Raw genomic sequence first — 13576 nt, forward strand, 5'->3', positions numbered from 1 at the left:
CCTGGGCCCTTTTAAGTCACCAGGGCCCGTGGTCTGCCACCCTTGCCCGCCCCCTCCACCTCCAGTCAGCAACCCTGGGAAAATCTACCTTCCTTTGTTCCTTTTCATGGAAGGTACGCACATTGGGTTATTCACAGAAACCAAGCTAACAATACAGAGAAATCACTGCCTGCCTTTTCTTCCCTCTATTGAATTAAAGCCATACCCAGTATTTGCATTTACAGAGAATTAACCTTCCTCTCTCTTATCCTCCTAAAGGCCTCTTTGACTTCTTTATTCCTCAGGCTGTAGATCATGGGGTTCAGCATGGGGATCACCAGGGTATAAAACACTGAGATGATTTTGTCCTGATCCATGGAAGACTTTGAACTAGGCCGTAAATACATGAAAGAGCCCGTTCCGTAGAAGATGGTGACAGCCGTCAGGTGGGAGGCGCAGGTGGAGAAGGCTTTGCGTTGGTCCTTAGCAGAGCTGATCCTTAGGATAGTGACCACGATGTATATATAGGAGATGAGGATAATCAGGATGGTAGTTGATACCACTATTGTCGCACAGGTGAAATGAACAATGTCTGTGATGCGGGTGTCAGAGCAGGACAGCTTCAGAAGAGCGGGCACATCGCAGAAGAAATGATTGATATAAGCATCACAGAAGGACAAACGGAATATAAATACAGTTTGCACCATTGAATTCAGACAGCTCATGAAGTATGACCCCAGCACCAACAGCACGCAGAACCGTTTGGACATGATGACAGTGTAGAGCAATGGGCTGCAGATAGCCATGAAGCGATCATATGCCATCACACTCAACAACCAACATTCGCAAGAGACAGCGATGCAGAAGAAGAAAAACTGCACAGTGCATCCAGTGAATGAAATGACCTTGCTCCTTGCTGCAAAGGTCATCAGCGTGCTGGGAATTATGATGGTGGAGTAGCTGACATCTAAGAGGGCCAAGTTGCTGATGAAAAAGTACATAGGGGTGTGAAGTCGGGACTCAATCCTGATTAAGGTGACCAAGGTGAGGTTCCCCATTAGAATCAGCAAGTAGATCAACAGAAACACTATGAAGAGGGTGACCTGCAGCTTCAAGTTGTCCGTGAATCCCAACAAGATGAATTCAGTCACCAGAGTGTGATTTCTCTCTCCCATTTATCCCAGATCCACTGTCCTTGGCAGGTGAGAAAAGTGAGGTGTACACTGAAAGAGGAGACAAATAAGGCCTGTAGTCAGTGAATAAGTCTGAAGAGATTATAACTATTAAATATACCTTATGGTTCTCTTGGTCACTGTAGTGACTAGACCGTATAGAGATTTAAGAGTTTGCTACTGGCTTCAGGCTACACAGGTGGGTCTTCTAGTTCTGGCAGTAGAAGCTCATACTGTTAAAGTCAGAGCCATAGTTCAATCCCCATTGCCAACAATAAGTAACAACCAACACAGATTTGTCAAGAAGAAATCAATCCAACTCAAGTTAAGGTCCTTCTTTGACAGTGTAACCAGCCTAGAAAATGAGGTGAAGCAATAGATATGATATAGATTTTAGTAAGGCTTTTGACACAGTTGCACGTAACATTTTCATAAGCAAACTAGTACGTCTGTCAAACAATTAAAAAATAATCGTGAGATAAAAAAATTATTGCTATTAATTGCAGACTTAACAGAACACCATTTACTTAAATGTTTTTGATGTTTTCAACAATATATTGATTTCAGTTACAATACAGAAGACAAAGTGTATAGTACTCACTTCATGTTATTATTTTATTACAAATATTTGCACTGTAAAAGATAAAACCGTATTTTTCAATTCACCTCATACAAATACTGTACTGCAATCTCTTCATTGTGAAAGTGCAACTTACAAATGTAAAATTGTTTTCACATGGCTTCACTCAAAAACAAAACAGTGTAAAACTTCAGAGCCTACAAGTCCACTCAATCCTACTTCTTGTTCAGCCAATCACTAAGACAAACAAGTTTGTTTATATTTACAGGCGATAACGCTGCCTGCTTCTTATTTACAATGTCACCTGAAAGTGAGAACAGGCATTTGCATGGCACTGTTGTAGCCAATGTTGAAAGGTATTTATCTCCAGATATGCTAAACATTTGCATGCCCCTTCATGCTTCCACCACCGTTCCAAGTTAGGTTAGTTTTGAGGGGAAAACTCTCTAACTCTAAGGATAGGTAAGTATTGTCATAAGCCTCCAAGACAGGTTATAGAAAACCCAGAATCTGAGACCATAATCCACATCAATGAGCTCTACCATTGACCAATGGGAATCTTTGCATAACAAGCTTCTACTCAGTGTGAGAAAGGATATGACACATGGACACATACATTTCCTACTCCAGAGCCCATTTGCAACTCCCCATCCCAGTGGAAGAGTTCTCTGCCTGCACAAGGCACCAAACATACTTATTCCCAGATCCCTACACTGGTCTCTCAGTGTGTGCCAGGTGCATGCACCAAACATACATCTTTCCTGCTCCCAGCTCTGATCCCAGAGCTGTGTTCTGTGCCATGCACTGACCGCACCTGGTCTGTGCACTATGCCGCACACTGAACAGGCCCCGAATGTGCCTGTAGCTTTGCAACTCAGCCCTTGTTGAACTTGTGCCATGCAGATCACATATCCAGTCCGTATCCCAGCACTGTGTGCATGTGCCACTCATAGAGCATGCCCATTCCTGGTTCCTTAGTCTGCTCTCATTGATACATGCTCAGTTCCCGGCTACAATCCCAGAGCTATGTACTGTACCAGGCACAGTTCTCAGCTCCCCACCCCATCCTGTGTGCTGGTGCTATGCGTTGAGTGAATTTGTTCCCTGTGGCTGGCACAGATCCTGTTCATCATATTGAGTGCTGCCAGGCAGGCGTTCAGTGAGCCTATGCCAACAGAGAGGTGATTTACCCTGGCTGGGAATTTTACACTCGCCTCTCCGGTGTCATTTTCTGTGTGGCAACGATTCCCTCCCATATCATCAAGGCTCTCCATCACCATCCAGGCATCATACCTCTGACCCGGAACTGCTCACCAAACTGTCCCCCACCTACACGTTGGCAGATAGCTCTATGGCACTGGGGGGGGGGATGTCTGTGGAGGGCTAGACATCCTCTAAAGTGACCGTTCCCGCTCATGCTTCCAAAGTTGCTTCCTTGTGATCCCAAACACCGAGCAGAAAGGCACCTTGAGAGCACCAAGGTGGACAGCACACAAAATACCGGAGTAAAGGGTTGGGACACACAGTCCTTTGGTTCTAGGGACAGCATCTGTGCCCTTAAGTCACCAAGGGAGCACACTGCTTAGTGTGTGTCACTCACAAAGGAACTGATCCCAGGACAGTTCAATGGTATATGGTTTCTAGCAGTCAGAGCCCTAGTTTTGTTCCCTACCTCTGTAGTTCTCAACAAGGAGTCTGGGGCAGGTTTCAGGGTTTACTCCAGGCATGGCTGGCATTAGACTCGCTAGGGCCCAGGGCAGAAAGCCAAAGCCCCATCATACAGGATGGCAGCCCATGGCCCCAACCCCCGTACCCAAGACTGAAGCCAAAGCCTGAGCAATTTAGCTTTGCGGGACCCCCTGTGGTATAGGACTTCAGGCAATTTTATCCCCTAATGCTGGCCCTGGCTTTTCTAGGTAGAAATACAGTTGTTGTGGCACAGCTGGGCTCTGGAGTTTTTATAGCACGTTGGGGGGCATGATGACTCAGAAAGAAAAAGGTTGAGAATCCCTGTCCGGGCTTCTCAGGAATCTCTTAACCAAATTACCCCAAAATAGCACCACCAGCTCTACTCCAAACTGCCCAGCAGCATATCATTATGGAAATCAATGTACATATATGTCGATTTTTATACCCTGAAAATTATAAGCAGCTGATTTTAGGAAGAGCTGCATGGCTGGATCCTCAGAACAAAATGATTCCAATTTTATATCTCAGATCCCATCTCTGGGTCAGTTCTACTATGTCACTTTCAAAGGCAATCCCCTGATGCATACACATTTTGAAGCATTTGGAAAAATCAGCTCCTAAACCAGGAACTTTGCTCTCAGGGCTGGGCCGGCTCCAGGGTTTTGCCACCACAAGCGGTGGGGAAAAAAAAAAAGCCATGATTGCAATTGTCAGCAATTTAGAGGTAGCTCCACCGCGTCGCTTTCTTATTTGGTGGCAGGTCCTTCCCTCCAAGAGGGACTAAGGGATCTGCCGCCGAATTGCCTCCGAAGAGCTGGATGTGTCGCCCCTTCCTTTTGGCCACCCCAAGCACTTGCTTGCTGAGCTGGTGTCTGGAGCCAGCCCTGCCTCAGGGCAAAAGTTCTAAAAGAAACCTCTGCAGAATGTAATTAATGTCCACACGCAGGCTAAGGAAGTTGCCAAGGCCAGGACTGAAGCTCACAGCTGAAGAGTGATGCTAAGACTCGATGAGCACAGACTGTCATCTTGAGCCAGCCTGAGTATGCCCACAATGCCCGCCAAGCCCAGGTTTGGGGTCAGGTTTGAGCCCAAGTCCCCTTCAGTCCACACTCAGCGCAGTCTGGCTAGGGTTAGCAAGAACTCAAGAACCGTGAGGCTGTATCTCAAGAATTCCAAGCACAAGGGACTATCCATTTGTACCTTACCCTTGGCTTCCAGGAGGCATCGCAATTTTCAAGACTCATAGACTCATAGACTCTAGGACTGGAAGGGACCTCGAGAGGTCATCGAGTCCAGTCCCCTGCCTTCATGGCAGGACCAAGTACTGTCTAGACCATCCCTAATAGATATTTATTTAACCTACTCTTAAATATCTCCAGAGATGGAGATTCCACAACTTCCCTAGGCAATCTATTCCCAAGCAAGCATGCTGATTGTAAAGCACTTACAGAAACCAGCTCTTAAACAGTAGACAAGTCCCATCGTTAAGTATACCACAGCTACCACACCTCTCTCATAAGCCAGGCCCTCAACTAGAGCAAATGAGCATTGATTTCAGAGACATTACAGCCATTGAGAATGTGGCCTTTTTGTAAAATCTACCTCCACTGCACTTTTCTTCATACACGACTCTTACCTAAGCAGTCACTTGTGTGTCCCAGATTACCTGAGACATCAGCGTGACTTTCCTTATCATGTTACTGTGCAAAAGGAAAACAATAATAGATGGATGCTTCAGACAGTCTCTTCTCCAGGTGAATTGCCTCCAAATTAGAACTATTTCCACTTGCAAAAAAAAAATCAAAAGAGAATATTTACACCACCTCCACTAGAACCAGAGTGATGAAACCCACCTGCAGCAGGCAGATGTCTGTCATTGTTGACCCCACCAAAAGAATTGTATTTGGAGACCGCTGGGTTTGTTTATATATTAGTTGAAGTGGCATTTGCAGATGTAATCCCTGGGTGGCCCACAGAGTTCTGCATATCAGGCTAAGCACAGATGGGATCATTAAAATGCCTTTCAAGTCCTCGGGGGATAACTGCACATGGACGTGTTGTCTTCAAAACTTGGGCTCACTTCATGAGCTCACTTCATTCCCTGTTCTTAGGTTCAGAGAAAATTGGCCCATTTTCCTCAGCCAGGAAGCTGAAGGATCCCTCACCCGTAACAGCCTCATTGTAGATGCAAAAAGCAACATACTGTATTCTTCTAGGTAACAAATGTTGAATCCTTCTACGTAACAAATATGGTTCCTCATGTTATTCCTCTTGCTAAATATACCTGATGCAGCCTCCTGGGATCTGCCTTTGGTGTATGTCACACAAGATACCTGTTTCAAATCTGGTCAGTATGTGCAACTTAGATGTGCTAGCAAGACTTTTCAATACAGGATTCATGGGGCAAAAACACTCATCCTTGGGCCTCACTCTGCTCCTACTAAAGTCAATTCAATGGGAGCAGAGTAAGGTCAGTTTGGAGTGCTTTTGATAACCCCGCCCTTTGTCATCTCTTCTCCTTTCCAAAAACATCTTTTAGCAATCTATGAGACTCTTCAATGTACTGCTTTGATAGGTCATGTGATGTTCATGAAGGAAATGTACCTTCAAAAGCAAAGTGTTCTGCAAAGCTGAACGAGAACTTTGAAAACATTGTATGGATAATTTATTCACCAAATGTTAATGTCATTCCTCATATAAGTTATTCAATTAATAGTGTTTGCCCAGCTGCAGAGCTGCTAAAATAACACTTAAATTAATACAAAGAAGTAATGTGGTCTAGTTCATTAGGTACTGGGCTGGGAGCCAGGAGACTTGGATTTTATTCCTAATTTTGTCCTGCTGTAGGACCTTCAGGAAGTCTATTTCCCTCTCTCTGCTGATACAGTGCTTGGCACAACAAGGTCACAGTCTCAATTAGCTGTACTGCTTGGTGCCCCCAGTCATGGAGCCAGCCCCACATTGTGCTACATGCTGGGGTTGGGCAGATGTATGAAATCTAAGATGCCCCAGGTAACATGAATCCCACTCAGTTTATTACATAGAATTGTGTATAAAAGTCATCGAAAGATGGGGACAGATCGACTGCTATGAACTGGATGGTTGGGTTTAAGGAACAGCACTAAAGGGTCTGTAAGACATCTTGTAAAGTCATGGGTTGGCAGGGCAATGAGCTGAAAGATTCCACAAATGGGAGGAAATGTTTATAGTTGAATCCACCCAAACGTGTTTTGATAGGTTAATGATCCGTGGGATGTAGTATCCATGCTTCAAAGGATGTTGTTTATCTGGGGTTGAGGTCACTACATGGTAGCACGGGGACAAGTGGGTTGGAAGGCCTGAGCTTCACCATTATGGCTTCTACCTCCATCATCCTCTGGCATCCACCATGACACAATTGGTCCTTCATCGTCCTGATCCTGAAAAACATCCTCACCAGACAAAGCCAGAGAAAAGGAATCAGATGATATCACCATCTGGCCCTGCTTCAGCTAAATCCTGAATACTTGGGATAGGAGACTTGTGTTCCTGCTGTCACACCCTCCCTCATGTGACATATTCCTTCCCCACCTTATATGTCCTCTTTCCTGTCCCTTTCCTTTTGCCTCTTTCTCATGAGCATCTGTCTTAGCCAACAACTATATGCCATCTCATTATTTTAAATAAAGTAGCCAGACACTCCAATTTAAACACTCTGCACTAGGTAAAACAGTAAAAAAAAAAAAGTTTATTAATTACAATGAGATAGATGTTAAGTGAGTACAAGTAATGAGGCTTAAAAGTCACAAACTGTTATAAGAAAAATAAAGATAAAATATTTACTAGTGTCTAACTTAATAAACTATGTTAGATTCAAACAAAGACTCTCACTACAGACTCCAGCATATTACTGACCAAGCTCTTCAGTTTGGATCCCTCCCCATGAGTGCAGTGGCTGTTTTCTTTTATCTTCATAGGTGTGATGCCAGAGCTAGACAGGGAGAGAGATGATGGGAGTGTTGGGGTGTCTTCTCCTTCTTTTTATAGTCCTGCCCCCCATTGAGAAGCATTTCCAGATGGGAGAAAGGTGATAGGCAGTCTGGTGAAGAAAGGAAACTCCATACAGTTTCTTTGCTCAAATGTAGATTTCTGTCCCTGCCCACTTCCTCGTCAAAGAATGGCCACTTAGATGGTAATGGTGCCTCAGACTTCTTGACTCAGACTTGATGCCTGAGGTGTCAGCTTGCCCTTTGTCTCTGAGGAAGTGGTTTAGCTACTCCCTGGACTTATCTGGGAAACATGCTTGAGTCATGATTTCATCTTATGTTCATAACTTTACATGTAATGATGCCATGTGCATTTTGCCATGATATTGACCAGCAAGCTATGTGTTTTTAAATAATGCCTCACAAGGCAAACCTTTTACAAGTATTATAACAATACCATGTAGAGTGTGACCATGGGTCTATTCTGTTAACATCCCATTCAGATGCATGGGGCAGGTAACTGTAGGACATACGTCTTTGGGAGCTATGTCAACCCAACCCAGCAGGGAGCTCTGTCTGGCAGGAATGAAGGAATTCAGTTGGCTTGCTCTCTTCAAAAACAGATACACCCTAGCTGCTGGGGTAAGTACTGGGGGGGTGTCCTGCCACACCCCGTTCATCTCTATGGGCAAAGGAAACTCCTGATGCTACCCAAGGGAGCGACAAACAAACATGATGCTACTCCTGGGTAAGAAAATGCATTAGCCTTGCCTCTCTGGAAGGGGATGGCACCTCTGTCATCACCATTCCAAAGTGGAGGGTGAGGTTACGGGGAAGGGGGAGGGAACATGCCATGATCTGCCTAGGACTGTAATTTGCCTTTAATTTTACTCTTATCACTTTGAAAAAAAATTGAAGTTATTTTTCAGTTTAACAAGTTTAGTGGCATGAGCAAATACCCCCTGGTCCTCATCTCACACAAGTAAAGAGATGTACTGGGCAAGCACTGGCAGCGGGGAGCTTTAAGAGGTTCTTTTCCTTTACAATATTTACATGGGAAGAAATGGTTGTGCTGGGATATCGGCAGTTATCTTGGGGGGATGGGAGAAGGGCGGGTGGGGGGGTCTATTAACAAAAACTGGAACTGGTCAAACGGGGAACGTTATTCACAAAAAAAGTTTATCCCTTTTTTCCTGTGGGAAAAAATCCACCAGCTCTACTTAAAGCTCAAACTGTGGCAGTCATTCAGCCGCCTTCCCTGAGATTCCAAATACCGATACTTCCATTTCAGCAAAGATCTGTGTATTTGGGGGTGGGGGAGCGGTACTGATTTAACCAACGTGAAGCACGGACAAAAACTAGAAGTCAGGAACTCCTCCACTGCCACCGACTGGTCGTAATAACACTTTGCACTTATACGTATACAGAGATAATAAAAAAATAAGAGAAAAAATAATGTCATGCAGGCACCACCATGGTCTCAGTTCTTTTTCTTAGGGTATGTCTGCGCTAAAGCTGGTAGGTGTAACATCCATCTCAGGTAGACATACCCCTTCTAGCTCTCATCGTGTAGCCCAACAGCACGAGGGCTTATCCCTGATTACATGCCGAGGGTTTCAAATGAGATCATACTTGGGGTAGCTAACCCGTCCCGCCATTCGCACCACTATGGCTACGCTTCTGTTTTTAGCATGCTAGCTTGATCAGAGCTAGAAGGGGTATGTCTACCCTAGCTGAAAATTACACCTCCAGTGCCTCTATAAACATCCTCTTAGTGTGCAAGCAAGCTTTGACTCTGGGAGGAACATGTGGTGTTGTTATCATAGTTGGGTAAAGTAAGTCTTTGGTTGTAGAGGCAGCTTTGGAGGGAATGGGAGTTGTGTGAGTGGCAGGAGAGTTTGCTGTCTGCTTTGGCCTCTGATTCGAGACAATTCCTGAGGCAGAGTTGCTCCCTGGGCATTGGTGTTGGGATGAGATTCCTGGAATAAGAGATTGCGCTGCTTGTTGTTTGACCATCTCATTTCAGGACTGGTATACATGTGTGAATAGAGCAAGTTACCCTCAGAATACAGCCAGATTCTGCATTGTAGATTTAACTGCTACTGGGAAGCTGACCTGCAAGGCCCCAGACATTGGCAGAGGGGCAACAGAGGTTTCAGAATAAGGGGTAACAATATTATTTTATTGTCCATTATTTATACTGAGCCACAGGGGCTCTTAATGTCCAGACAAAGAGAAAGACAAGGTCACTGCCTTGAAGACCATACCATGGACAATAGTGACATCACTATTAGAACAAGAAGCAATGGGCTTAAACTGCAGCAAGGGAGATTTAGGTTGGACATTAGGAAAAAGTTCCTAACTGTCAGGGTAGTTAAACACTGGAATAGATTGCCTGGGGAAGTTGTGGAATCTCCATCTCTGGAGATATTTAAGAGTAGGTTAGATAAATGTCTATTAGGGATGGTCTAGACAATATTTGGTCCTGCCATGAGGGCAGGGGACTGGACTCGATGACCTCTCGAGGTCCCTTCCAGTCCTGGAGTCTATGAGTCTATGAATCATGCAGAGTTCATTGATATATTGGAATTGCCTAAATTTGCAACTTTTCACATTTTTGGAGAAAGAAATGTGTGGGCAGTTAATTTCTTTAGGGCTGATTTAACTTCCTGGTTTCTCAGACTATAAACCACAGGGTTCAATATGGGGCTAAAGAAGGTATAAGACAAGGCAATGAAAGTGTCCTCATCTAGGCAAGAGGTTGATTTGGGTATTAAATAGACAAAAAAAGCACAGCCGAAGTGTGTGATCACAACGATGAGATGGGAGGCGCAGGTGGAGAAGGTCTTGCGCCTGCCTGGTGCAGAGTGGATCTTCAGGATGGCGGCGAGGATATAGACGTAAGAGAGGATGATTCCCGTGAAGGGGCCTAGCAAAACAAAGGCACACAGAAAAACAATGGCCATCCCAGCGATATGATGGTCACTGCACGCCAGCCTCAGAATGGGCGAGATGTCACAGAAGAAATGTTTGATGGCATTGGGCCCGCAGAAGGGCAAACTGAATACAAGGGAACTGATGCCTAGCGCTATAAGAAAGCCAGTTGCACATGAAACAGCGACCAGCTCAACGCAAACCCTCCTGGTTATCACAACTGGGTATTGCAGTGGCTTACATATGGCCACATAGCGATCGTAAGCCATGGCTGACAGCAGAAAACAATTTGTTGCCCCAAAGCCGAAGAAGCAGAACATTTGAGTCGCGCATCCCAGGAAAGAAATTGTTTGGTTTCCCAACAGCAAATTCACCAGCAGCTTGGGGACGACAGCGAAAGTGGTGCAGGTTTCCGAGAAGGACAAAGCGAAGAGTAAGAAGTACATGGGGGTATGGAGGCTCCGATCAACACTGATGGCTGCCAGGATGGCAATGTTGGAGGTCAGGATTATCACGTACATCGGGGAGAACACCAGGAAAAGCAGAACCTGCCACTCTTCCAGGCTGGAGAATCCCAGCAGCAGAAATTGAGACACGGTGCTCTCGTTTCCTCTGGGCATCATCAAAAGCATCTAAACTCAAAGGGGAAAAGGAGGCAAAAGATCTTAGGAGTTATACAACACCATCAGAGTTGCTTCCATTAGCTCTAACACAGCCTCAGACATGATCGAATGATTGGTGTGAAGGAATTAAAACAAGCCCAAAACTGCTGATTTTTTTAATGGTATTTTATCATTTATTTTACTGTCATGTATTCCTTGCTCAGATATTGCAGTAGGGGGAGCCCACTTAAGGAGCTGGGTAGATTGACTGATTGATTGATAAAGTTATGATATAACAGGAGCTTTGGCTGTGATATGCTCTGTTTCTGGGGAGATTATACAGTATAAACAATGACAATGTAAGTTTATTCCAACCTATTTCCCCAACTTAACTCCACTTTGTTTCAGAAGGATCACTGCCAGAGAACATGAGAACGGCCATACTGGGTCAGACCAAAGGTCCATCTAGCCCAGTATCCTGTCTGCCGACAGTGGCCAGTGCCAGGTGCCCCAGAGGAAATGAACAGAACTGGGAATCATCAAGTGATCCATCCCCTGTCGCTCATTCCCAGCTTCTGGCAAACAGAGACTAGCGACACCATCCCTGCCCATCCTGGCCAATAGCCATTGATGGACCTATCTTCCAAAAGGAACCAAGACTTCATGGACTATTTAATATTATTACAGTTATTTAGGTAGTATCCAGGAACCTTAATCATAAACCAGAATCTATTGTGCTAGATGCTGTACAAAAACAGAACAACAAAACAGTTCCTGCCCATAAAAGATTACAATTTAATTACAAGACAATAGACCACAGGTGGGTGCAAACTGACAGATGGAAGAGTACAAGGAAGCAATGAGATGATAGGCAGGGGCTGTGGCACAGCATCTGCCTAGCTACGGTCAATGTTTTTGTAGTCATCAGAGATGAGGAGGGTTTTATTTAGTCCTTTTATTATCTGTTGCAAGTGACAAAGAAGGGTAATGTATGCCACTCCTAAGGAGTGTTATTAATTCCAAAGGATATGGTCCAGGAATTATTTTGGGAAGTTCTCTGGTCTGTATTATACAGGAGATCAGTCTAGATGATCACAATTGTCCTTTCTGATCTTAGACTCTATGAATCTCTGCGGAAAAAAATTGATGTGGACACATATCTATTAGCAACCGGACAGAACATAGAACTGGGAGTTAGTGGACCTGGTTTCTATTCCCAGCTCTGCCACTGGCTTTCTTCATGACCATGGGCAAGACACTTCACCTCCCTGTGCCTCATCTGTAAAATGGGGAAAATTGTGCTCACATGCCTTTATGAACATAAGAATGGCCGTACTGGGTCAGACCAAAGGTCCATCCAGCCCAGTATCCTGTCTACCGACAGTGGCCAATGCCAGGTGCCCCAGAGGGAGTGAACCTAACAGATAATGATCAAGTGATCTCTCTCCTGCCATCCTTCTCCACCCTCTGACAAACAGAGGCTAGGGACACCATTCCTTACCCAGCCTGGCTAATAGCCATTAATGGACTTAACCTCCATGAATTTATCCAGTTCTCTTTTAAACCCTGTTATAGTCCCAGCCTTCACAACATCCTCAAGCAAGGAGTTCCATAAGTTGACTGTTCGCTGTGTGAAGAAGAACTTCCTTTTGTTTGTTTTAAACCTGCTGCCTATTAATATCATTTGGTGGCCCTAGTTCTTAGATTATAGAACAAGTAAATAACTTTTCCTTATTCACTTTCTCAACACCACTCATTTGTAAAGCACTTTGAGAGCTATGTGGGAACTCGTATACAAGTTCTAAGTATTTTTATGCATATGTTGTGGTAGGGGCATGGAGGTATAGAAGAAATGAACTTTGAAATTTAGAGATGAAAAGTGCTATGTAAGAGCTAGATATTAATATGATCATAAACATCATCCAATCTTTCCTGGAAATCCCAGCTACAACACTAGGAAAGTTAGCTAGCAAGGAATGGGTAACTCAGAGTCTCTAATCTGCAATAAAAGAGCTGGAGTCAATGGACTCAGGCTCACAGAGCTCGGACTGTGGGGCTAAAAAGAGTGGTGTGGAAGTTCGGGCTCAGGCTGGAGCCTGCGCTATGTAACCTTGCAAGAGCGGAACATCTCAGAACCTGGACTCCAGCCTGAGCCTGAATATCTACACCTCTATTTTTAGCCCCACCAGCTCAAATCAGTTGACCCAGGCTCAGAGGCTCTGTGCCGTGAGTTTTTCTTTGCAGTGTAGCTGTACCCTAACATACTTATTCAGCTCTCATCATTGCTGATGATGGGTGCAGGAACAGGTTCCTCTGAACTATTGCTGAAAACCATTCAATGGCTAGACAGCACTCAGCGAGTCTCAGTTCCACTCCTAGAGAGACAGCAAGACCAACCATCCAACTTTCTGAACAAAATCATACTCTGATGGGTAAAAATGATCTGCTTCTCTCTCGCCCATCTCAGAGGGGAAATAAGGCGATGAATGTGCTAGAGACAACTTCCATATATAATCATGCAAATCCAGAGGAACTCAGTTGATTTCAGTGGCAACACCGTGGGTATATGCCAGCCTGAGTGCTATCACAATCTGGGTGTCTAAGGAAAACTTCTAGTTATGAAGGATTCACCGCATCAACCAAGATATTTTGGGC

General features: G+C 44.7%; 2 protein-coding genes across 2 annotated transcripts; both read right to left on the minus strand.

Annotated features, from left to right (window-relative positions):
• Window positions 1–218: 218 nt before the first annotated feature.
• Window positions 219–1154, minus strand: LOC115651644 (olfactory receptor 1052-like). The gene has a single exon (XM_030562738.1). The coding sequence runs from the start codon at window positions 1152–1154 to the stop codon at window positions 219–221; it is 936 nt and encodes a 311-aa protein (XP_030418598.1).
• An 8913-nt stretch (window positions 1155–10067) lies between these two features.
• LOC115651318 (olfactory receptor 10T2-like) lies at window positions 10068–10939 on the minus strand. The gene is given in 2 exon segments (XM_030562250.1): window positions 10068–10088; window positions 10091–10939. Coding segments are annotated over 2 exon segments (870 nt in total).
• Between the last annotated feature and the right edge of the window lie 2637 nt (window positions 10940–13576).

Source organism: Gopherus evgoodei, chromosome 4, assembly GCF_007399415.2.
Source record: "Gopherus evgoodei ecotype Sinaloan lineage chromosome 4, rGopEvg1_v1.p, whole genome shotgun sequence".
NCBI lineage: Eukaryota > Metazoa > Chordata > Testudines > Testudinidae > Gopherus > Gopherus evgoodei.